The sequence below is a fragment of the Boeremia exigua genome (assembly GCF_020726555.1).
Source record: "Boeremia exigua strain MPI-SDFR-AT-0100 chromosome Unknown C7974scaffold_5, whole genome shotgun sequence".
In the NCBI taxonomy this organism is placed as follows: Eukaryota; Fungi; Ascomycota; class Dothideomycetes; order Pleosporales; family Didymellaceae; genus Boeremia; species Boeremia exigua.
Genome location: NW_025763522.1, coordinates 937,345 through 959,361, shown reverse-complemented (window position 1 = coordinate 959,361; position 22,017 = coordinate 937,345). Strand labels below are relative to the sequence as shown.

The 22,017-nt window shown below is 51.2% G+C and overlaps 12 protein-coding genes across 12 annotated transcripts; 7 read left to right on the top strand and 5 right to left on the bottom strand.

The window, feature by feature from the left end:
* Window positions 1–157: 157 nt before the first annotated feature.
* Window positions 158–720, bottom strand: C7974DRAFT_167805 (uncharacterized protein). Its single transcript, XM_046136080.1, has one exon. It carries the CDS (start codon window positions 525–527, stop codon window positions 240–242), a length of 288 nt encoding a protein of 95 aa, XP_045997989.1. The 5' UTR covers window positions 528–720; the 3' UTR covers window positions 158–239.
* C7974DRAFT_310540 (60S ribosomal protein L15) lies at window positions 607–1,453 on the top strand (the record flags this gene model as incomplete). The annotated part of the gene is made up of 4 exons (XM_046138276.1): window positions 607–684; window positions 823–965; window positions 1,017–1,030; window positions 1,086–1,453. 4 exons carry the CDS (start codon window positions 607–609, stop codon window positions 1,451–1,453), a joined length of 603 nt encoding a protein of 200 aa, XP_045997988.1.
* Window positions 1,454–1,710: 257 nt separating this feature from the next.
* C7974DRAFT_167803 (Thiolase, N-terminal domain-containing protein) lies at window positions 1,711–3,329 on the bottom strand. The gene is made up of 2 exons (XM_046136079.1): window positions 3,015–3,329; window positions 1,711–2,964 (listed from the first exon to the last, which is right to left on the bottom strand). Exons 1-2 carry the CDS (start codon window positions 3,168–3,170, stop codon window positions 1,816–1,818), a joined length of 1,305 nt encoding a protein of 434 aa, XP_045997987.1. The 5' UTR covers window positions 3,171–3,329; the 3' UTR covers window positions 1,711–1,815.
* A 1,067-nt stretch (window positions 3,330–4,396) lies between these two features.
* C7974DRAFT_412230 (uncharacterized protein) lies at window positions 4,397–4,855 on the top strand (the record flags this gene model as incomplete). Its single annotated transcript, XM_046143627.1, has 1 exon — window positions 4,397–4,855. The coding sequence occupies one exon, from the start codon at window positions 4,397–4,399 to the stop codon at window positions 4,853–4,855; it is 459 nt and encodes a 152-aa protein (XP_045997986.1).
* A 95-nt stretch (window positions 4,856–4,950) lies between these two features.
* Window positions 4,951–6,326, bottom strand: C7974DRAFT_167707 (uncharacterized protein). The gene has a single exon (XM_046136075.1). It carries the CDS (start codon window positions 6,006–6,008, stop codon window positions 5,157–5,159), a length of 852 nt encoding a protein of 283 aa, XP_045997985.1. The 5' UTR covers window positions 6,009–6,326; the 3' UTR covers window positions 4,951–5,156.
* A 132-nt stretch (window positions 6,327–6,458) lies between these two features.
* Window positions 6,459–7,857, top strand: C7974DRAFT_375327 (voltage-dependent anion channel-domain-containing protein; the record flags this gene model as incomplete). Its single annotated transcript, XM_046140200.1, has 2 exons — window positions 6,459–6,635; window positions 6,685–7,857. 2 exons carry the CDS (start codon window positions 6,459–6,461, stop codon window positions 7,855–7,857), a joined length of 1,350 nt encoding a protein of 449 aa, XP_045997984.1.
* Window positions 7,858–8,135: 278 nt separating this feature from the next.
* On the top strand, window positions 8,136–8,954 carry C7974DRAFT_412227 (tRNAHis guanylyltransferase-domain-containing protein; the record flags this gene model as incomplete). Its single annotated transcript, XM_046143626.1, has 1 exon — window positions 8,136–8,954. The coding sequence occupies one exon, from the start codon at window positions 8,136–8,138 to the stop codon at window positions 8,952–8,954; it is 819 nt and encodes a 272-aa protein (XP_045997983.1).
* Window positions 8,955–9,551: 597 nt separating this feature from the next.
* On the top strand, window positions 9,552–11,929 carry C7974DRAFT_167704 (uncharacterized protein). Its single transcript, XM_046136074.1, has 2 exons — window positions 9,552–9,860; window positions 9,909–11,929. The coding sequence occupies exons 1-2, from the start codon at window positions 9,578–9,580 to the stop codon at window positions 11,591–11,593; spliced, it is 1,968 nt and encodes a 655-aa protein (XP_045997982.1). The 5' UTR covers window positions 9,552–9,577; the 3' UTR covers window positions 11,594–11,929.
* Window positions 11,930–12,277: 348 nt separating this feature from the next.
* Window positions 12,278–17,987, top strand: C7974DRAFT_167687 (DNA topoisomerase). Its single transcript, XM_046136073.1, has 4 exons — window positions 12,278–12,860; window positions 12,910–13,197; window positions 13,244–16,219; window positions 16,269–17,987. The coding sequence occupies exons 1-4, from the start codon at window positions 12,432–12,434 to the stop codon at window positions 17,727–17,729; spliced, it is 5,154 nt and encodes a 1,717-aa protein (XP_045997981.1). The 5' UTR covers window positions 12,278–12,431; the 3' UTR covers window positions 17,730–17,987.
* Window positions 17,988–18,245: 258 nt separating this feature from the next.
* Window positions 18,246–19,918, bottom strand: C7974DRAFT_412224 (Sds3-like-domain-containing protein; the record flags this gene model as incomplete). Its single annotated transcript, XM_046143625.1, has 2 exons — window positions 18,246–19,451; window positions 19,502–19,918. 2 exons carry the CDS (start codon window positions 19,916–19,918, stop codon window positions 18,246–18,248), a joined length of 1,623 nt encoding a protein of 540 aa, XP_045997980.1.
* A 1,136-nt stretch (window positions 19,919–21,054) lies between these two features.
* On the bottom strand, window positions 21,055–21,351 carry C7974DRAFT_392365 (uncharacterized protein). Its single transcript, XM_046141673.1, has one exon. The coding sequence runs from the start codon at window positions 21,328–21,330 to the stop codon at window positions 21,109–21,111; it is 222 nt and encodes a 73-aa protein (XP_045997979.1). The 5' UTR covers window positions 21,331–21,351; the 3' UTR covers window positions 21,055–21,108.
* Window positions 21,332–22,010, top strand: C7974DRAFT_392364 (fungal hydrophobin-domain-containing protein). Its single transcript, XM_046141672.1, has 2 exons — window positions 21,332–21,583; window positions 21,704–22,010. The coding sequence occupies exons 1-2, from the start codon at window positions 21,400–21,402 to the stop codon at window positions 21,817–21,819; spliced, it is 300 nt and encodes a 99-aa protein (XP_045997978.1). The 5' UTR covers window positions 21,332–21,399; the 3' UTR covers window positions 21,820–22,010.
* The last annotated feature ends 7 nt before the right edge of the window (window positions 22,011–22,017 follow it).

Sequence of the window (22,017 nt, the reverse complement as noted above, 5' to 3'; positions counted from 1 at the left end):
ACCCGGGACCCCTTCGCGACAGGGGTTAAGGACAGAGAGTCTTTGGGCTGGTGTACTTCGTAACGTGTCAAACATGACTCTCAAAAGATTCAAACTGGATCGAATCTTTGGCCATTGTTACACTCGAAGGATCCAGTTGACTTTTTGTTACACAAATCTGGCAAAGGAAGGTCACAGCGGTTCCTTTATGCATTGGACTACTTGCACGTTATCGCAGACGATCGGTGACTCAAGACTGACTAGGATCCGTCGAAGAAGGAGAGCACAAGACCTCTGCTATCTTCCTCGCAAAAAAATCGAACACCTCTTGTTATTTTGCAGACTTGCTCAGCATTGTGTTGGTCGTACTCAGACTTAGTGCAAGCTCTTCCGCTGAGTGGGTCTATTTTGCCAAGATTGCTCTTTAGCGCCTTCCACCCACCTCGCTTAGCAGGTGCGAAATCTGAGTCTCTTCGATTTTGCACCTCGTCAACTTCCAACGTCAACGACCCTACTAACACCAGGACCAGACAAAGTGAGTCTCCCATACGAACGAGTCGATCAGTCGAGCGAACACCACACCGAACGATCGAATTCACCACGACCGCAATACTAACAGCCGCTCAGATGGGTGCCCTTAAATATGTCGAGGAACTTCAGAAGAAGAAGCAGTCGGATATGATGCGCTTCTTGATGCGCGTTCGCGTACGTATACACAATGGATACAATTGCTTGGACTCTGCTAACATTGCGACAGTGCTGGGAGGTATGATCATCCATTTCCTGAGACGCCGAGTCTCAATTGGTGTACTCGTTGAACATTAGCTGAGAGTGCATCGATAGCTTCGCCAACTGAAGGTCATCCACCGCGCCAGCCGTCCCTCGCGCCCCGACAAGGCCCGTCGTCTTGGGTACAAGGCCAAGCAGGGTTACGTTATCTACCGCGTCCGTGTCCGTCGCGGTGGCCGCAAGAGGCAGGCACCCAAGTAAGTACACACATATTCCAAGAGAATACGACAATGCTAACAAATTTCCAGGGGCGCCACCTACGGTATGTCTTGATCAGTCGCATCAAATGCGCAAATTGGAAACTAACATATATACAGGCAAGCCCACCAACCAGGGTATCAACCAGCTCAAGTACCAGCGCTCCCTCAAGAGCACCGCTGAGGAGCGTGTCGGCCGCCGCTGCGCCAACCTGCGCGTTCTCAACTCGTACTGGATCAACCAGGACTCGACCTACAAGTACTACGAGGTCATCCTTGTCGACCCCCAGCACAAGGCCATCCGTCGCGATGCCCGCATCAACTGGATCGCCAACCCCGTCCACAAGCACCGCGAGTCTCGTGGTCTCACCGCCACCGGCAAGAAGAGCCGTGGTCTCGGCCGTGGCCACAAGTACAACAACACCACCGCTGGTCGCAGGAAGACCTGGAAGAGGCACAACACCCTCTCCCTCTGGCGCTACAGGTAGATGTAGCGCTGAGGGCGTTGCGTGGTGTCTGGGACGTCTGGTCGAATCTCTCAAGCTCATGGACTGGCGTGCATGGAAAAGGATGTTCTGCGTCGTGTAGCTTTCTTCGGGCACACGGCGATGGTCGTTCAGGACTGCTAAAACAAATTTCATGGATTCATGAATGGATGAATTGCATTATACCCCCTTCAACAAGCTGATTCGTGTGACTTGACAGGGTGATGTGTACTCAGAGCTTGCTTGGATTGTTTGTTCGCTTTCTATTTGAGAACGAGAAGGTGAAAACTTCTTTCGACACAACATTTGCACAACATGCCATTACATTTCATTCCTGGCTATCTATCTTCGAACCGCCTTTTGAGTTATAACTGATCGGGGCTGACCCTTTGTACGATGATACCGCTCGACGCACCACCGCCATTGCAGATTGCCGCAGCGCCATATTGCCCGACCTCCAGCTGATGTAACAGAGTGACCAAGATCCTGCTACCCGAGCTACCTAGGGCGTGGCCTAGCGCAATAGCACCTCCCCTAGGGTTGACATTGTCTTCCTTAAGGCCAAGGATCTTCGCGTTAGCCTTGATCACTGCAGCAAATGCCTCGTTAAACTCCCAGATCGAAATGTCTTCCTTGCTCAGACCAGACTGCTTGAGCAGCTTCTCAACAACCGAAGCAGGAGCGATTGGGAAGTCGATGGGGTCAACCGAGGCATCGCTGTAGGTAATGATCTTCGCAAGCACGCGACTGTCCTTGCCGTACTGCTGTGCAATCTCCTTGCTTCCAAGGACGAGAGCGGACGCTCCATCGCTAAGAGGAGAGCTGTTCGCCGCTGTGACCGAGGCGTCGGCGTCTTTCGAGAAGGCAGGCTTCAGTGTGTGGACCTTCTCGAGCTTGAGCTTGTTGTATTGCTCGTCTTCTGAAATGACGATATCACCCTTCTTTGTCTTGACAGTGACTGGTACGATCTCGTCTTTGAACAAGCCGTCCTTGTAAGCTTGCTGGGCCCTCTTGTATGTCAAGATGGCATAGTCGTCTTGCTCTTTCCGTGAGATGTTGTAGTCTTTTGCAGTCTTCTCTGCGCAGTTGCCCATGTGGATCTGGTTGTAGACATCCCAGAGACCGTCGGCAATCAGGCCGTCCTGCATCTTCTGGTGGCCGAAGGCCGGCTGTTGGCTGGCGCGGTTGAGATAGTATGGAACGCGGGTCATGTTCTCCATGCCACCAGCAACCTGTGCCTCGGCCTGTCCCAGCTCGATTGTGGCAGCTGCAAGGTTGACGGCCTTCAGCCCTGAAGCACACACTTTATTGATTGTAGTTGCCTCAACGCTGGTGGGTAGGCCAGCGAAGATGGCAGCTTGTCTAGCCGGCGCCTGCCCTACACCTGCTGACAGGACGTTGCCCATGTAAACAGCATCGATGGAAGAGACCGGAACTTTGGATTTCTCAAGGGCTGACTTGATGGCCGTGGCACCGAGCTGGGTGGCCGAGACGGTTGTGAAGTTGCCGTTGAACTAGTAGGTAATGAGCAAATAGTTACGATCATGTGACGGGATGACCGTACCACTGCAGTCGGTGTTCGACTGGCACTTATGATGTATGCATCTCTGACCTCCTTCTTCTGTTGCGCTGATGCGCTGAATTGTCTTTGGATGCTAGCCAGGCGCTGCTGTGGCTTTGTGGCCATTCTCATGGAAGTGCGAAGAGCAGACGATGACATAGTAGGTGTCCAGCAAGGAGGGGAATTACTATGACAGTGGGAGTATGGCAGAAAGAAACGGCTCTAGCGATTCGAATGATGATTGTCACATGGCGGCGACTTTCCGCAGTTTTATGCGGAGCGCAGCAGCTCGACGACGCGGAACGTGGGGAAGACAGCCGAGGCAAGGACGGCCGCCGTGAGCGTAGCCTTAAGCCGAACGTGCCGTCCTCTTTCCCTCCGGTTGAGCCGACTTAGTCATCCGAGCATCACCTAGCGTTGATTCCACAACGACCGCAGATGCTTCTGAATATTGTTCCGTCATTCGGAGTCCCTAGCGCGAACGCTTCCGTATGTGACGAAAGCACGTCTGGTCACGCCCTTGCTCCTATCAGCGTCTCAATTTGTCCCTCACTCCGACAACAAGGGACGTATGTTCCTTCCGCAATTCCGCGTGATGCTGGCGGCCACGCAGTCTGGGCCACCTGTCACCGAAGGCTTTACGCCGTCTGCTCAAGACTTTTGATTGCGAAAACATGATTTAATGCTACACACTGCCCTTTCGTGGCAGCTCTGTGATCATTGCTGATGCAGGGAGCCGAACACAGTCACCTCTTTTAACAACTGACAGGCTTGTTGCAGTTTTATTTGTGTTACAGAAGGAACTCTGGAATATCAAACACCGCGAAGGGGTCTTCTGACCTCAAGTTCTCTCTAGGCCATACGGCATCCTCATGCCAAAATGTTTGCATCTGTGTTTCTGAACGCGTACCACGACCTGTCATCTTTACGGGTGTGACCATCGATTCGTACTTGTGTTTGATACCTGTATCGTGCCCCTGGTACTACGACTTCAAAATATTGGACATTTCGGTGTCACATTGGATAGTCGCATTTTAACCTTACCTTGTCCAAGTCTTGGCCTCCACCACGTCTCGCCAGTAGGTACTCGCGCCTCGAGTGGGAACTAACATTACCAGGCCATACAGTGCATTGTTAGGAGATTGTACTATGATAATTACGGCACCTTACATACGGCAGTGCTTGTGTTCAAGAGCATGCCAAGAGCAACCAGCGTCAAGATGAGGCCATGTCACAAACATGGAAATTGCTAGGGAAGGTGCTATGGAGGAGTATAAGAACAGGACGACAGAATTCTTCCTGAGATTCAATATCAGACTTCACAGCGAATCTCAACAGAGCCATCACCTAGGCAAACAGTCTTTTTTTCAACTTTCTGGAACGACATGCGCTTCTCTACCATCATCAGTGGCTTTGCCTTCACGGCCTCAGCCTTCGCCGCCCCTTCAATTATTCTCCATAACAACTGCGACTTTGATGTATTCGTCACCTCCGTCGGCAAAACATCTGGCAACACCACCAGAGTGCATCCTGACGTTCCATGGATCGAGGAGGAATACTTCGATGGTACCGGCACCGCCATCAAAATTGGCCGAACTGCCGCTGCGCTTTGGACCGCCAAACCTACGCTCCACCTCAGTTACACATACAGCAGGGGTCAAAGCCTCTACTACGATCTCAGCACTACTTATGGCTTCGACTTCTGGGGAAAGAAGATCACGGTCAAGGGGGACGATGATAAGGAGGTGCCATCAATCGAGTGGGACGGTGCCCCAGAGCTGATCCAACATACCCAATCCTACTTTGGCGAGACTGGTCTGACACTTGAAATCTGTGCCGCCTAGACCAAGTAAGATTCTCAACATGGGGAAGTGGGCCCATGTATTAACTGTGCAGATCAATATCCGAGAGAACGGTAGAGCGACCATGGGTGTCTGATGCCAGTATGCAGTTGCCAAGATAGATCATGCATCTTTTCGTTCTATCCTTGTCCTTCTAACATCAACTTGCCGTTGATATGCTTTCCAATGTGGTGTATCCCAGGATGAGGGAAAAGTAAAAATATATGCTGCGCTATGCTACGCTAAATGTCCAATCCAAACACCGAAAATGCTGTTCAACGCTTGATATCTATAGCCGTAATCATCAATCATCATAATCTGAGTATCCGTACTTCAACCACATGAAGTCCTTCTCCGCAAGAATCAAATTGTGCCCTTCGCCCCAGACCCGATCTTCAGTCGCGAATCGTAAACAGCCAATCTGAATCCTCGGGAAAAGTTCTTCACACTTCCTCGCTTCAAATGCTTGGAACCCCTTGCTTGTCGCCTGCAGCGTGTTGCGCATTGTCGCCCATAATTTGGCGGATTCGCTCTTGTCGACGGGGATCCGGCGCGAGCAGCCGTGCGGATTGTGGTGGGAACCCCCTGATAATGTTAAGCGCGTCGGCGTGCGCAGATTGAGGGTCATGGACTCCGTGTAAAGGACGGTAGTGGAAGGATTGCCGGAGAGGAGAAGGTTGAACAGGGACTTTAGAAGGATAGCTATGTAATCGAATAGTTGCACAGCAAACGACTCAGGAAAGTCTTCAATCAAATGCGCCAATTCATGGTCGTGCGGAACATGTTCAGATAAGCCACCGAGTGGCTCTTGGATGCGCAAGTCGACGTTGATTAGGAGGTGGTTAATTATCGGTGAAAGGGCCGCGAATCGTTTCCAGGTCAGCGAAAAGTAAGGGCGACCATGAGAAAAAGTGATGTCCAAGTCGTAATTTAGTTGCTTAGAGGCTGCAAGATGCTGAATTGCGGTCTTGAACTCCTGGTATATCTGATGGCATACAAGGAGGAGGCCACGGTACGTTTTGAGAGGTAGATCGCGTTTGACGTAGGCTTCAGAGACCACCATCACGCCGCGGAAAGATGGGTCGAGATCCTCGTGGAGAAGGAGATCGTAAACATTATTTCTGAGTTCGAGAGGGAGGTCCAAGAAGCCTGTCATGTTGTCCACCAGTGGACCGATAAGGGTCTTGATGCTTTTCAGGGTCTGAAGGATCTGGTGCGGGGATCAGGGCACGGCGAGGCTAGGCCGTTGGAAGTAGACGGAATTCCCTGGGCCCGTGGGACGTGTGCGCAACAGGATGCTTCGCGGTAAGATGTCCATGGAAGGTCTTCAAACTGGTGTTTGTCGAGATGAGGTTTGCTTATTCGTCGAGCAGGCTGAAGGTTAAGCTGTGTGAGACGGGTGGGGCCGGAAGGTGAGGCTGGACTGCCGATTCTATCCAATCATCGACGTATCACGTGGAGTTTGCCAGCAATAATTGCAGCCGCAAGTGACGGGCTCCCCTCCGACACCGTCGCCGGAAAATGGGTCCTTGTCTCAATCATCGTGCGATGGTTGTTTGACCATTTATTATTGGTCTCGACGTGTAGCACACTATCATTTACCGTCATGGACGACTACGAGGTGGAGCGGGATGGCTCTAACAATCCAGCTCAAAGTATACCAGCGGCACAACTCATTTCACTTGGTCGGCAGAGATCTACTGGTAACACTAAATCTACTGCGAAGCAACTTGAAGACAGCAAGAAGCTAGAGTCTCCGAACGCAATCCTCACCAAGTATGACGTATGATGCCTACGATGTCTCAGAGGAACATGGTTCTAACAACATACAGGTTGGCTGGCGCAGGATTGTGAGAAATTTCAGCCCGTCATGGTTCTCAACATCTATGGGGACAGGCATTGTGTCTCTGCTGTTCGCCGCAATTCCCTTCAAAGCACAATGGCTCTACTGGTTTGCTGTCGTATTCCTTGGACTCAACGCTGTCCTGTTCACTTGCGCCTTCAGCATTTCGATCCTACGGTACGCATTGTACCCTGAGATATGGTCTGTCATGATCGCAGACAGTACCAACTCGCTCTTTCTCGGTACAATACCCATGGGTTTCGCGACGCTCATCTCTGCCTGGTGCACTTTGTGTGTGCCTTACTGGGGCCCCTGGGCCGTCACATTCGCCTGGATTTGCTGGATAATTGACTCGGTCGTAGCAGTGGCAGTGACAATCTCACTTACAATTCTGTTGATATCCGCGAATGATCGACAGAATCTGGATAGAATCACAGCTGTCCAGCTATTACCCATCGCTGCGTCAATTGTCGCTGCAGGTACCGGCGCTCGCGTAGCTGAACACCTCCAGGATCCCAACACCGCACTGGGCACACTGATTGCATCCTACATTATGTGGGGCATGGGTACGCCTCTTGCAATGACTGTACTTGTCATGTACTACACGCGTCTTGCACTTCACAAATTACCGCCACGTGAGATCGTAGTCTCTTCTTTCCTCCCTCTCGGACCTCTCGGAATGGGAGGATATGCGATCGCCTACCTTGGAAACGTTGCTCGTCGTGTCTTCTTGCGAACTGGGTTTTTATCCGACATACCTGTGGCCGGCGATGTCTTTTTCATAGTCGGAATTTTCATTGCTCTTATGATGTGGGCCTTTGGCCTAACCTGGCTCTGCTTTGCTCTTGCATCAATCTTCAAATCTCGTCCATTCCCTTTCAATATGGGCTGGTGGGGTTTCACCTTTCCTCTCGGAGTGATGGCCCTAAGCACGATGGAGCTTGGCCTTATATTTCCCAGTCTGTTTTTCAAAGTTCTTGGAACCGTCTTTGCTGTTGCTGTGATCGTCCTCTGGTGCGTCGTAGCTGTTGGAACGGTCGAGGGAGCCTGGACTGGGCGACTGTTCAACGCACCCTGTCTCAAGAACCTCCCAAAGAAAGATGACGAGCAAACACAAGACAATGCGCAGAAGGAAGAAGGAGCTGCTGCTGCGACTGGCTAGATGGGTAATCTTCGGTAGAATCGGGTGGTCTCGCGTATCGATCTCGAATCTCAACATCCACTTGTGGAACAAGAGTCACTCGCCGTCTATATGACTGCGTTTTTGGCTGCAGGGCGAAAAATCTTGCGTCACAATCACGGTGAAAGCACATGAGCACGTATATGACTCATTCGCACTATATCAGTCGCTCACTTCGACTTGCAATAAGAACAGCAACAACAGCATCTCTATCAACAGCCGTCTCTAGGAGCTTGCGGGCACCTGTTAACCTTCCGAAGATGGAACCTGTAACGCCACAGCCGGCTGACAAGCCCCTGCCCCTGGCAACTCGCATGAAGCAATACGAGGCATCTTTTGACTTCACTTTGCCTTCCGGGCTACCTGTTATTCTACGTCTCGATGGTCATGCTTTCTCGAACTTCACCAGCCATTTCTGCCGGCCATTCGATCAACGTATACATGATGCAATGATTGCAGTATGCACAGATCTGCTCGCGTATTTCCCCTCGGCGACTCTCGCCTATACCCACTCCGACGAGATCACGCTGGTTTTTCCCGATGGTGTGCAAAGCTTCAATGAACGCGTACAGAAGCTATCGAGCATAGCTGCAGGTTACTGCTCCGTTCGTTTTAACACACACCTTACCACCCTCCTAGCAGCAAGCCCAGAGCCAAAAGTTAAAGATTCGGCCTTCGAGCGTCTAGGGACTGCCCATTTCGATGCGCGTTTCTTTACTGTCCCAAACGTGGAGGAGGCATTCAATTGCGTTCTTTGGAGGTGTCGTACGGATGCTGTGCGTAACTCAGTCAATGCATTCGCGCGCACTATGTACTCGACCAAAGAGATGCAGAAGAAAACAACCGAGGACTTGATTGAGATGATGCGGAGGGACAAAAACGTGGTTTATGAAGAGGCAGTGCCACGATGGGCGATCGAAGGTTGTTTACTCAAGCGTGTGCAGGTAGAACACGAAGGCGTAAATCTGAAGACGGGGAAACTTGAGAAGACGTTGCGAACGAGGACGAGAGTCGAGGAGAGAGGCGTGAGAAAATTCTCGATGGAGAATCTGAAGCTTGTAACGGAAAAGTATTGGTAAATGTTCAATCCAAAGTACCTATGTACTTCAATCAAGAGGTTGCAAGGTCGTCCCGGAGGAGGCTCCGTCGTTGCGTCGCGTTGCGCAAGGCTGGTCTTCGTAGAACAGACACTTCGGACAATACAAAACCATTGTGTATTTATTCTACCAAAACGCTCCGAGACCGAGCGACAAAGACGCCAGTCTGCACGATGACACTGAGTTCTAGTTCCGATCGGTACCTACCCACAACTCCCTAGATGCGCAGCTCCAAAGCGCCTCTGTTGCCTCCGTACGCAATGCGCAGCATTGACCCTCTTCGACTGCAGTCCTTCCTCGAATCAACGGAAGACATATGCTCTCCCCGGGAAATGAAGCCTGAATGACCTTCAGGTAGCATATCGACCGTCATTAGATATGCATCGAGCCTAAGGCTAGGTACGTACTAATACAGCCTTGTGGTCTAGATCAGCTGCGGTACAGCGCCACCAGTGCAAATCAAGCGACCGATGCATCGCTAGCGACCTAGAAAGTAACGTGGCTGGCTAGCTGAAAAGATGAGCTGTCAGCACTTAAGTTGTACTCTGAGAGCTCATCGTCTCATTGCAACTACACCGCCTCAGATTCGTCACTTTCGCTTTGTTATGTCGTACATACCAATTGATCATGGAAGAAAAAGTCCACATGTCGAGAGCATTGAGTTGAGAACCAGAGATAATGTCGAGACGATCTCCAACTATGCGCCACCGCAAATGCTGCCTTTCGACGGCGATACGAAACACGTTCATGTGGGAACATACTATTCTTCTACTAAAGCAACGGACAATTGGCCTACCCGATCCCAGCAAGTAGCTGCGCTGACGCCCCTGAGGGGAACAATTCTTGCATTCGATATCGTGCTTGCATCGTCACCGTTAATATTTATAAGTATGTTTCTTTGCACATGGCTGTCGTTTTTCGTCCTAACGTATCCAGTTCTTGCGCTTAAAGTCGCCAAACTGGACAACAAAGTTTCAGATGAAGAGAACGACAGACTCCAGGAAATGCTGCTCTATACGCCTACCATATTTCCTCTCCTCTTTGCGGCTCTGATGGGTCGCTTTTTCCGTCATCTTGGTATTTGGCTTGCAGAACGCGGAACTACACTCGGCCGACTTGAGCAATTGGTAGGCTGTCAATCGGTCTTCCTCGCTATTGAGCGTCAGATCTGCCTGCGTAACTTTAGCATCGTCGGCATATGCTCGATACTCATTTGGCTCCTTTCGCCTTTTGGTGGACAGTCTGCCTTGAGAGTGCTACGGCAAGAGAAGCTTTATCTGAACGCAACTCAGCCGTTACAATACCTCAGTCCTCTGAATATCCAAATAAGCACTATGGGAGGAGCCAGTATGGTGAACAGTGGGCGAAGTACTTTTACGCCATTGTTCCTTGCGGCACTGCTGAGCAGCGGCGATTTTCAGACCATCAGCACGGATCTTTGGGGGAACGTCAAGTTGCCTTCGTATCGAGCGATCGAGAACAGTACCACCAACGAATGGAATATCATTCCTGACCACAACCAGACAAACGTCCGATGGAGCTCCCTGATCGGCATTCCAGTCTCTGCTTTCAATGGCGAACCGTTCACTTCGTACTCGATCAATCAGTTCAAGATCAGGGCGAGGCAGTTTGACATCAGCTGTTCAAACAATAGTCGCGTAGCGGTGGATTGGACTGATTCCGTCAACACAACCGTGCTCAGCCCATGGAGGATGGAATCAGGCACTCCACAGACCAACGAGTCACAGATCACGGCGTGTCCATCATATCCATGCCCCTTCTTGAGCCAGTCCCTCGCAGATGATGCTTCTTCTGTCGCGAGCTGTGAGTATTATTACGACTATATCGAAGCGAGTGTCGAGTGCATCGCGTCTGCGTGTAGGGCAACGGCGCTGCGCAAGCTCGACATGTACACAGATGGCTATACGGAAGAATGGGAGCCATACCTCCTGGGAGTGGTCATGACGAATCTTATGAGTACCATCACGAGTGTTGATACCATCGGCGTCTCCAGCGCTACGTCGCGTGGCGCGACCGTGATGGAGAAGTGGATATTCGACCCTTCGAATTTTATCGGCACCCACATGTATGACAACGTCAAGCTGTACGAAATACCTGCCGATGTATTTGCAGAGCGTTTGACTATACTGTGGAATTCATTCTTTCAGTCGACATACGCTGCGCGTGCGCTTGCTGGAAATCTGGACAAAGCAGTTTCTACCAACATTACAGGCGAAGATGTCTCTCCAATACAATTCAACACTACTGAAAGCATAACCGGTCAGCGCAGAGACGTCTATCGAGTCAGGTGGAAGTGGCTTGGCGTACTTCTGAGCTGTTCCTTGGTGCTGCTGGTTGCCGCGTATGCCGGACTGATACTCAAGTATCTGTCGACCGCCCCAGATATTATTGGGTATGCGAGCAGTCTGACGATGATGAATCCGTACGTCCCTACGCCTACTGGTGGAACGACATTGCATGGTCTGGAGAGGGCAGCTTTGCTACATGATCTTCAAGTGCGGCTTGGAGATGTATGTCCAAATGAGCCGGTAGGTGCCATTGCATTAGCAGCAAACGATGGGAGAGTTATTGGGTTGGACAGACGGAAGTATTACATATAGGCTTCATCGTTGAGAGATTGTAGAGAGAATGTGATGCAACCAAGTGATTGCTTGTGTGCATGTCGTATAGCGCAAATTGCGATTCAGGCAGGCTTGGGTGAACTCTACACTAGGACGAAGGCCGAGCAAAGTACTGAGGTGAGCGAGACGAACGTGAGATGGAAAATGTTCGAGTATTTGCGACGAGATATGAGGTGGCTGAGTAGCAGGAAAGGTGTACATGATGGCCTCGTGCGGCCGCGAAGGTCGCAAAATGGTTACCAAACACTGATTGGTGGGAGGTGCAAACGCGAAAACAGCGCGACGCGTCGATAATGAGCAAGACCAGCAGACGCCAGTATCGGCACTACAAATCAGGGGATACATACATACTTCTGCTCGTGCATGATCTGCGTAAAAAATTCATCAGATCAGATCAGTCGTTCAATGGGAAGGGCCACCTGCCGAGCGACAATGTTGGAAGTCAATGACTTCACCTTCACTAAAGCATTATCTACTGCTGCGGACTTCTCTTTCAACGTAGTAGAATACAGAGCTGTGCTATATAGTATGCTGTATTCTGATGGTTACGTGGTTTCATGTTCACTCGCTGCTTTTGATCACCGTTCGCTCGCGACACTAGTCCGAATTGAGTGAGCCCCCAAACAGAAAACAGTAGGCGCTCCGAGTAAACAACAGCGTCAACACCTCCACACCACACACCACGCCGTCACTCTCCTTGTGCGTGCGCCCGTATTCACTAACCGTAGATTCTCTCGCAACCGTCCTCCTTTGGCGTTTTCTCTTTCACACTTCTTTTCCACTTGTCCTGCGGGACTGTCGACAACGCTTCGCCGCCATGTCCGACTCTGGGTCCGACTTCGACGACGGCGCAAGCGCTGACTTTGCGCCGCCTGTCAAGGCCGCGAAGGCAGCGCCCAAAGCCAAAGCAGTACCCAAGAAGGCAGCAGCCGCCCCCAAACGACCGAAACCCGCAGCCTCGACGACGGTGAAACCCAGAGCAAAGGCTGCGCCGAAGAAGAAGGCCAAAGATTTCTCAGAAGATGAAAACTCAGATGTCGATATGGAAGACCCAATAGATGAAGAAGAAGAGTCTTTGCTCGCAGACACACCACCACCGAAGCCAAAGAAAGCTGCCGCACCCAAGAAGAGCAGCGGCAAGCCACTTGCAGATATTGCGAATGAGAGCTTCGGCTTAGATGGTGTCGACGATGCGCCTCCCAAGGGCAAGAAGGCTGCTGGCGGCGCGAGTGACAAGTACCAAATGGTACGTGTTTGGCCCATGGTGGCATAGCATGGAGATTAACTGCGCATAGCTTTCTCATTTGGAGCACATCATGAAGCGTCCAGATACATACATCGGCTCCGTGGAGAGGACAACGGATAAGATGTGGGTATATAATTCGGCGACCGAGAGCATGGAATTTCGCGACGTCAACTTTGTACCTGGCTTGTATAAGATCTTCGACGAAATCTTAGTCAACGCGGCGGACAACAAGCAGAACGATAAGAATATGAGCGAGATTCGCGTCACAGTAGACCGAGAGACTGGCGAGGTCTCGATCAAGAACGACGGTAAAGGTATTCCTGTTGAGATCCACTCGGTATGTCGTTCAAGTTATTTGACAGAGAATTCACTGACGTTCCTAGCAACACGGCATTTACGTACCAGAAATGATCTTTGGTAACCTTCTCACCTCTTCGAACTACGACGACGATCAGCAAAAGGTCACCGGTGGCCGCAACGGTTACGGAGCCAAGCTTTGCAACGTCTTTTCTAGAGAGTTCACAGTTGAGACCGTCGATTCGAAACAGAAGAAGAAGTACAAGCAGACATGGACAGACAACATGAGCAAAATGGGCAAGGCCAAGATCACGGATTTCAAGGGAGATGACTACACCAAGATTACGTGGCGTGCTGATTACAGCAAATTCGGCATGGACGGCATTGACGAGGACTTCGAAGCGCTTATCAAGAGGAGAACCCACGACATGGCTGGTACACTTCGTGGAGTCAAGGTGTATCTCAACGGTGATCGTGTCAAGGTTACCAGCTTTGCCAAATACATGGAAATGTACACCAAGGCTATCTCACGAGAGCAGGGCAAGTCTGAGGATGGTGAAGATCGCAAGGATGTTATCATCACAGATAAGCATGACCGCTGGGATATTGGTTTCGCCGTATCAGACGGGGCTTTCAACCAGGTGTCCTTCGTCAATTCTATTGCTACAACCTCCGGGGGCACTCACGTCAACTACATCGCCGATCAGATCATCGACAAGCTCATGGCAATCGTCAACAAGAAGAACAAGGCGGCCGTCAAGCTCAAGCCTGCACAGATCAAGAACCATCTATTCTTGTTTGTCAACTGTTCCATCGTCAACCCTGCGTTCACATCTCAAACGAAGGAACAATTGACAACCAAACACAGCCAGTTCGGGAGCAAGCCCGTACTTAGCGACAAATTCCTGAAAGCGATCGAAAAGACGGATGTCATCCAAAACATCATGCATTTTGCGCAGCAGAAAGCAGATCAGTTGATGAAGAAGACCGACGGTAACAAGCGCAATCGTATCAACAACGCCAAGCTCACTGATGCTAACAAGGCTGGAACAAGAGATGGCCACCTCTGCACTCTCATTCTCACTGAAGGAGAGTCGGCCAGTGTGTTGGCTCTCGCCGGTCGTGCTGTGGTTAATCAGGACTTGTTTGGTGTCTTCCCGCTACGTGGTAAGCTTCTGAACGTGCGGGATGCATCTATGGATCAAATCATGAAGAATGTGGAAATTCAGAATATCAAGAAGTTTCTAGGACTGCAGCACAAGAAGGAGTACACCATGGCCGACATGAAGAGCCTACGTTATGGTCACCTGATGATCATGACGGATCAGGATCACGACGGTAGCCATATCAAAGGTCTTCTCATCAACTTTCTCCAGTGTCAATTTCCCAGTCTGCTCAAGCTCCCAGGCTTTTTGCTCGAATTCATCACACCTATCGTCAAGGTGTGGAAGGGTGACCCAAAGAACCCTAAAGGCTTGAAAAGCTTCTTTTCCATGCCTGAATATGAAGAGTGGAAAGAACAGCACAAGACCGAAAAGAGTTGGGACCACAAGTACTACAAGGGATTGGGAACAAGTGACATTGCAGATGCTCAGGTTTACTTCAAGGATCTCGACACACACATGAAGCGTTTCCACACCATGCGAGCTGAAGAGGAGAAGCTCATTGAGTTGGCCTTCTCGAAAAAGAAGGCTGACGCTCGAAAGGAGTGGCTGCGTGACTTTGTTCCCGGCAACCACCTGGACCTTACCACCAACGAGATCACCTACGATGATTTTGTCAACAAGGAGCTCATTCTCTTTTCCATGGCCGACAACCTGCGATCTATCCCATCTGTCATCGACGGCTTGAAGCCTGGCCAGCGAAAGGTCCTGTACACCTGCTTCAGACGCAACATCCGCAAAGATGTCAAGGTCGTCGAATTGGCCGGTTCTGTTTCCGGCTCCACCGACTACGCTCACGGTGAGGCATCCATGCAAGGCACAATTGTAGGAATGGCCCAAAATTTCGTCGGTTCCAATAACATCAATTGCTTGGAGCCCAGTGGTAATTTCGGTTCGCGACTACAGGGTGGTGGTGATGCTGCCAGCGCTCGTTACATCTACACTCGTCTGTCTCCCTTCGCGCGACGGATTTTCCATGCCCAGGATGACGCTCTCCTGAAGTATGGAGAGTCTGATGGTAACAAGATCGAGCCTGAAATGTACGTGCCGGTCCTCCCCATGATCCTCGTCAACGGGTCAAGTGGTATCGGCACGGGTTGGAGCTCTGAGATTCCCAACTTCAACCCTATGGACATTGTTGAAAACATCAGAGCCCGTATGGCAGACGGTGCTTCTAAAGAGGACATGAAGCCTATGATACCTTGGTATAAGGGTTTCGCTGGAACCACTGAGGAGTTGGGAGGCGACAAGTTCCGATTCACCGGTACTATCCGTCAGACAAGCGATAACGAGATTGAGGTCACCGAGCTGCCTGTTCGCTACTGGACACAGGACTTCAAGGAGAAGCTCGAAGACATCATCAAAGCTGAGAAGACTCCTTCAATCATCAAGGACTACATCGACTACAACACGCCTGACAGGGTTCACTTCATCATCAAGATGGAGGACAAGCACATGGCCAATGCTCTCTTGAAGGGTCTGGAGGAAACGTTCAAGCTTTACAAGCCTCAGTCTTGCTCTAACCTTGTTGCGTTCGACTCTCAAGGCCGCATCCACAAGTACGCCACCGTTCTGGATATCATCGAAGAGTTCTATCACGTCCGTCTCCGATACTACGAGAAGCGAAAAGCCCACCAACTGGATGTCCTGCAGAAGGAGCTGACCAAATTGAGCAATCAGGCGAAGTTCATCAAGATGATCATCGATGGCAAGCTTGTCGTTTCGAAGAAAAAGAAGGCAGTCCTTGTTCAGGAGCTGAAGAAACTTGGTTTCACGCCTTTCCCTAAGGTTGATGCTGCCAAGAAGGAGGGAGAGCTTGAGGATGCTCAAGATGATGATGAAGAGTCTGAAGACACTGATCTCGAGGTCAATGCCAACGACTACGATTATCTCTTGGGGGTAAGTAGTATCACCGGCCTCAATCTCAACATGCACTGACAAGAAACAGATGGCCATTTGGTCCTTGACTCAGGAGCGTGTCGAGAAGCTCATGAAGCAGATCGGCGACAAAGAGGAGGAAGTCGATGCACTTATCAAGCTCATGCCAAAGGATCTCTGGAATATCGATCTCGACGCTTTTGTCGAGGAGTGGAATACTCAGCTCCTTGGGGATGCTGAACGCGCAAAGAAGATTCAGCGCATGGGTCGCCGCGCCTCTCAGAAGCTCGGCATTGCCGCGTCAAAGGGGGGCAAGACCAAGAAGAAGAGAAAGATGGGCGACAGCGACTCTGACGATGACTCCGGCTCCGACTTTGGTCCCGTTAAGAAGAAGACCAAGCCAAAGAAGGATGGTCTGTTGAGCTATCTACGTGAAGCGGATCCTCCTGCCAAGAAGTCTTTACCTACGGAGACCGCTCAGTCTACGTTTGGATCTGGGCCTCCAAAGAAACAGGGGAACCTCTTGGCACACCTTGTCAAGACTGACGACAAGGTGTCTCCGCCTCAGATTGACGGGTCGTCAAGCCCAGCTGAGCCAGAGCAAGCACCTGCTCCAAAAGCTGCACCTGTCGCTAAGTCTCGAGCACGCCCTGCTGCAGTAAAGAAACCCGTTGCCGTTATCTCTGAGGACGACGAGAATGAGCCCGACGTCTTTGCTGTTGTCGCCAAAGAGGAGGCCAGGAAGCCCTCTGTTGCGCCCAAGACCAATGGCCGTGCTCCTCGTGCAGCCACGAAGTCAAAGTCAAAGTACACCATGGACACCGACTCGGACGACGATGACGACCTTGGCGATGTCAGTACTATGGTCAAGACTATTGGCGGCAGCGCCAACGGTGTTCCTATGTTCAAGAGTTCGGCTCGGCCAGGTAGCAGTTCAGGCATTCCCAAGGTCGCAAAGAAGGCCAGCCCTTCAATCATCGACATCGACGAAGGCGACACAACCAACTACGAAGCTCTTATGCCCAAGTCGCTGTCACCTAAAAAGCCTGCACCTCTCCGCAACGTAATCGACACCATGCTCACGTCCGACTCAGAGGAAGACTTCAGCCTAGTCAAGCCCAAGCTCGCTACATCTAAGCTTACTAAAGTCGCAGCGAAGGCCAAGCCTGCACCCAAGACCAAAGCTCCCGTTGCCGCCATAACAAAGAAAAGTACAGTGCTGAGCCCTGCGGCCAAGGCATATGCTGCGCGCCTTGAAAAATCATCGGGTGCATCAAAGGCAAAGGCCGCGCCAGCCAAGAAGGCTGTAGCAGTTGACTCCGATGAGGAGATGGACGATGCAGATACTCTTGCGAACGACATTCTGTCTGATGACGATGATGAGCCAACGCCGAAGCCAAAGGCAGCAGCTCGTGCTCCTGCTGCTCGACCAGGACGTAGGGCCGCCGCTCAGCCGGCCAAGTATGTAGTCAGTGACGACGAAGACGAGGATGAGGTCAGTGAAGCTAGTTTTGACGATGAAAGCGACTAGCTGCATTGAATAATTGGGAGGGACGGGTGCATATCATGATGGTGTTCGGTAGGATACCCAGTGGCGTTCAGCATCGCGACGGCTTTCCGTCAGTTTCCTTAACTTACGTTCTGTCATGGGTCAAATGGATGTTCCTATGGAACAGACGGCGTTGATGGCCTTGTTTTACGAGCATATTTTATTCCGAATCGCGTATGAGAACGCAAGCAAGTCAATCTTTTTGTCAATTTGACTAAAGTTGTGCTATGCACGTGGTCAATGTTCTCGCAACTTTTACTCAATATACGACCACAAAGAAGCACCGTGACCGAAAACGTGTTCAGGACCATATAATTTGACTGGTAGGAATGACCTAGGTCGGCTCATCAAGTCTATTACAAAACAGATGTGGATAAAATGCATGACATCCTGATGCAGAGGCCGTGCAACATTCGTAAAGCACTGAAGATCGTCTGAACGCTACTGGGTATATAACAGAAGGGATAGGAGGACGGAACAGGAGGATTGACAGTCTGCTTAGCCTTGTCCTCGTCCTCTACCGCGTCCTCTCCCGCTAGCTGTCCTAGCCATCGGCACACCTGTACTTGCTTCTCCAGATCTGCCTAGAGGCGTGTACCCGCCAGCATCGCTGTACCCTGCCATGCTGCTTTGCGCGCTCATTGGCACTCCACCCATCCCTCCAACTTCAAGGTGTGGTACAACAGTGCGAACGTGGGAGGTGATCTCGTTTACAGGTTCCGTGAACCCTGGAGGCTGGACTTGGTAGTCTCTCATTTTGACTGGTTGACATGCGGCTTGTAGCAATCGTTCGTTGAGCTCATCGTCTGGCCGTGCCTCTCTCAGCATGAGCTTCAGATCCTGATCAACGTCCTGTGGTGCAAGTGGAGGCGGTGTTGGTGCTGAGGCGTTGACTTTCTGGAAAATCTTCTGATCAAGAACAAAAGGTGGGTTGTATATGAAGGGTATCTGGCCGTTCGTTATCGACGTCGTGGAGCGAGTTGCGCCGCGGGTAGCGTGTGGGTTCGAGGAGACTTGGCGGGCCATATCTGTAGCGCCGGCAACTTCGTCGGAGTCCTGATCTGCTTCAGGGATGTCGCCATTCTCGGATGCGTGGTCGCCATTCGTATGGGCATTGCCGTTTGTCATGGTGTCGGCGTTGGTGGGCTCGTTCGTCTTCATTTTAGCAAAGAAATGGGAGGCTGCATTGGTCGCATTTGTCATGGCCATATTGAGTTCCTTCTCAGTAAAGAGACGATCGAGCGAGAAGGCGGAGGCTTCAAACTGAGTATGCATAGTACGCGCCTTGGCCTCACGGAACGGCGAGGCATTGCCCATCTCGACGTTGCGGCCAGAAGGCCCTGGTGAGTCGATCTCGTTCTCGTCGAACAGCTTGCGCTTGCGCGACTTCTCTGCTGCAGCTGCGACTTCCTCGGCTTCACCGCCGAACTTATGTCCTGTTCTTCGTGTCTTGCGCGGTGCTTGTGGCCCACCCGGGCTAACGGGGTGCCCGATGCTGAATTGGTTGGGGTGCAGAAGCATTGCATTGCTGTCGGAGATATCCAACTGCTCCTTCTCACGTTTCAGCCTGTTTGCACGCTGCTGTATGCTGGCCTTTAGACGTTCGCGAATCGTCTCTGCTAATGCTTTGTGTTCCTCTTCGGCAATTTTGACTTTGTAATGGTGGGCGTTCTCGACATCGTTCTTGGTGCTCTCGTGCTTATTCTGAAATTGCTGTCAGCTTTGTGCAGTCTAGGAGAGCTTGTAGAGCTTACGTAGAGCATTGTAAGGTTGTAGTCGCGCTCCTCCATAGCGTCATTGACAGCGTCGACGAAGCGTGAGTAGTGTTTTCCGCATTGCGCAACATAGTCGGTACCAGCGCTAGGCGCAGTAGGGATGTTGTTGCCCATGATCTGTGCGATCAGCTCAGACGCCTCTTGTCCGTTGTCTTCCAGCGGTTCATTCTTGTAGGGGTCGGCCTTCATGATGAGGTTGATGTCAGCTTGCAGCGCAGCTAATTGAGCTCTGTAATGACTATCGCGGTTGTCCGAGAAGGCCGCCATCATCTCGGAGAGCTTCTCGGCAAGCATGTTGCGTCGCTTGTCGCGTTTTGAAGGCTGCGGCTGTGGGGAGGTTGCAGAATGTCCGAGGGGAAAATTATCCGCCGGCGAGGGGCTGCCATTGCGAACCATAGCGATTGAGGAAGATTGCTTGGGTTGTTACAATGGTGCGCCTGGGTTCGAGGGTAGCGTCAGGTGGTACGAGCAGTCCAGGCGTTGGCGCAAATGCTTGGTCGAGGGCGTGATATGTGGGTGAGAATGGATATGCTAGTCGGATGCAGGTGCGAGCTGCCAGCGCTTGGCTTCTGTGTCGCTATTGTGCAGGGAGCATATGACAAGTTGAGGGTCTGGTGAGAACGACCGTTTGCAAGAGTGATTGAACCGAAGCATCACGGCAAGGACGAACGAGCATTCGGTTAGCGTGCTTGTTTGAACCAATCGCCGGTCGCCGGCCGCCGACCTCGTCTTGGCGAGTATCATCTAATCAGTGGACCTTCTTTGCCCCCTTCAAGCCCTGGTAAATGCTCGCTGTTTTTTTACGTCGTCCTGTCAAGGGAAGCTAGCACAGCAGACTTTCCGGTATGCGAAAGCATCGAGCCTTATCATGTCTGTTTGTGAGTCGAGCTTTGGTGATTCTCATCAGCTTGGGAGAGACAGGTTCATTTGACAGAGTCAGATCGAAGCGCAGAGTCAGAAGTCATGGAAACACGATGTTCATGCATCGTTTCCCGGCATTCGAGAGGATCGATTTCGTGTGACTCCTGTGCAGAAATAGCGAATACAAGCAATAAAGCGAGCGGCTCTCACCACCAACATCGCCTCTCCGGATCGACACAGGGGCGAGTGCAATGACCATGCAACCAGTCCGATGATTCCATATTCGGTTTTGCCTGCGGCCGAATCTACGACTGTATCGTTGGTTGACCCAGACGAGACCCGGGAGTTTAGTTCTGGGCGAAGTGATCATCTATCTCGCGCTGGCATTCGAAGATTGTGAAGCTGCCCTGCGCCGCCGGCGAGCCGGCCACGCTCTCTGAAGCCAAATTCACCAAAAGCAATTGTGATTTAGCAGTCGAAAGGCTTATCGGATCTACACGCTGCCAAGAAATGTCTTCTTTTGGCGGAGATGTGGATCATATCCACTTTTTTCTTGCCTATTCAAGTCGAAGATGCTCCTTCAGGCCGAACCTAACATCACTGGTTGATAGGTTGATATAAACACTGCGGCTTGGAGATGAGGTCGTGTCGATCGTTGTCGTCGGGTCACTGTCCCTTTGCCTGTTAGAAGGCATCCCTCATAGCAGGTGCCATGTATGGCAACATCAATGACAGATGCCCAGAGATTCTGAGGCCGGAACACAGCATGATCTGTTGCCGGACAATCTAAAACGTGGGGGGATGTACCTAGGATCGTCATCTGCTGTGTGTGTGAAGTGTGGGACTAAAGCGTCAAGTTCCAGTGTCTCTCGATTCGCACATACCCAACTTGAAGCTGTCAGAGGTATAAGTATTGGCCACCCTTCTGTCAAACAGTACATCATCATATCTTCATACCCTTTACTGCAGACCTACATCCCATTCTTATCCCTAAGATCGCCAACACCGTACTCAAGATGCAGTCCAGACTCGCTACCTTCACTACTCTCTTGAGTCTGACCTCCGCCGTTGCAATCACTGCACGTCCTCCTGTCATCGGAAAGCTTGTTGCACGCCAGGGCTCCGTATGTGGCGCCCTCGCCACGCCTGTCTGCTGCCAACTTGACGTTCTAGGTGTCATCAACCTGAACTGCGAAAACGGTATGTATACGTCCGTTTGCTACTTGTTGGAAGAGGGCCAGAGCAATACTGAAGCAATCTGCAATTGATCTCGTGAAGTTCCTCGAGGCTCAATTCAGAACCATAGTTGACATTGCATAGCTGGACCCGTCGAAACGACCGAAGATTTCACCGCCGTCTGCGCTGAGACGGGTACAAGTGCCCAGTGTTGCGCTGTGCCGCTTGGTGCCGATGGTTTGCTCTGCACGGGTGCCTAGGTACACTGAGCGCATGCCCTTTGGCGCTGGCTAGGAAACATCCCCGAGCGAGTTTGGCACTCACCGGGAACGGAGCCCTCCCAGCAATCTTCATTTTCTACACAACTTTCTAGCCAAGGCCAGGAGTCATGATGACATGAAATGAGTTGGCAAAATGAGATATGAGTGGAGTGGAGATCATCGATATATACCTCTTGT

Coding starts and splice junctions, on each gene's coding strand:
- C7974DRAFT_167805 (XM_046136080.1), bottom strand. CDS start 527: ATGGGAGACTCACTTTGTCTGGTCCTGGTGTTAGTAGGGTCGTTGACG.
- C7974DRAFT_167803 (XM_046136079.1), bottom strand. CDS start 3,170: ATGTCATCGTCTGCTCTTCGCACTTCCATGAGAATGGCCACAAAGCCA. Junction 2,965..3,014: donor GTCGAACACCGACTGCAGTG/GTACGGTCATCC, acceptor ATTACCTACTAG/TTCAACGGCAACTTCACAAC.
- C7974DRAFT_167707 (XM_046136075.1), bottom strand. CDS start 6,008: ATGACAGGCTTCTTGGACCTCCCTCTCGAACTCAGAAATAATGTTTAC.
- C7974DRAFT_167704 (XM_046136074.1), top strand. CDS start 9,578: ATGTCGTACATACCAATTGATCATGGAAGAAAAAGTCCACATGTCGAG. Junction 9,861..9,908: donor GTCACCGTTAATATTTATAA/GTATGTTTCTTT, acceptor TAACGTATCCAG/TTCTTGCGCTTAAAGTCGCC.
- C7974DRAFT_167687 (XM_046136073.1), top strand. CDS start 12,432: ATGTCCGACTCTGGGTCCGACTTCGACGACGGCGCAAGCGCTGACTTT. Junction 12,861..12,909: donor CGAGTGACAAGTACCAAATG/GTACGTGTTTGG, acceptor AACTGCGCATAG/CTTTCTCATTTGGAGCACAT. Junction 16,220..16,268: donor ACTACGATTATCTCTTGGGG/GTAAGTAGTATC, acceptor GACAAGAAACAG/ATGGCCATTTGGTCCTTGAC.
- C7974DRAFT_392365 (XM_046141673.1), bottom strand. CDS start 21,330: ATGATGATGTACTGTTTGACAGAAGGGTGGCCAATACTTATACCTCTG.
- C7974DRAFT_392364 (XM_046141672.1), top strand. CDS start 21,400: ATGCAGTCCAGACTCGCTACCTTCACTACTCTCTTGAGTCTGACCTCC. Junction 21,584..21,703: donor CAACCTGAACTGCGAAAACG/GTATGTATACGT, acceptor GACATTGCATAG/CTGGACCCGTCGAAACGACC.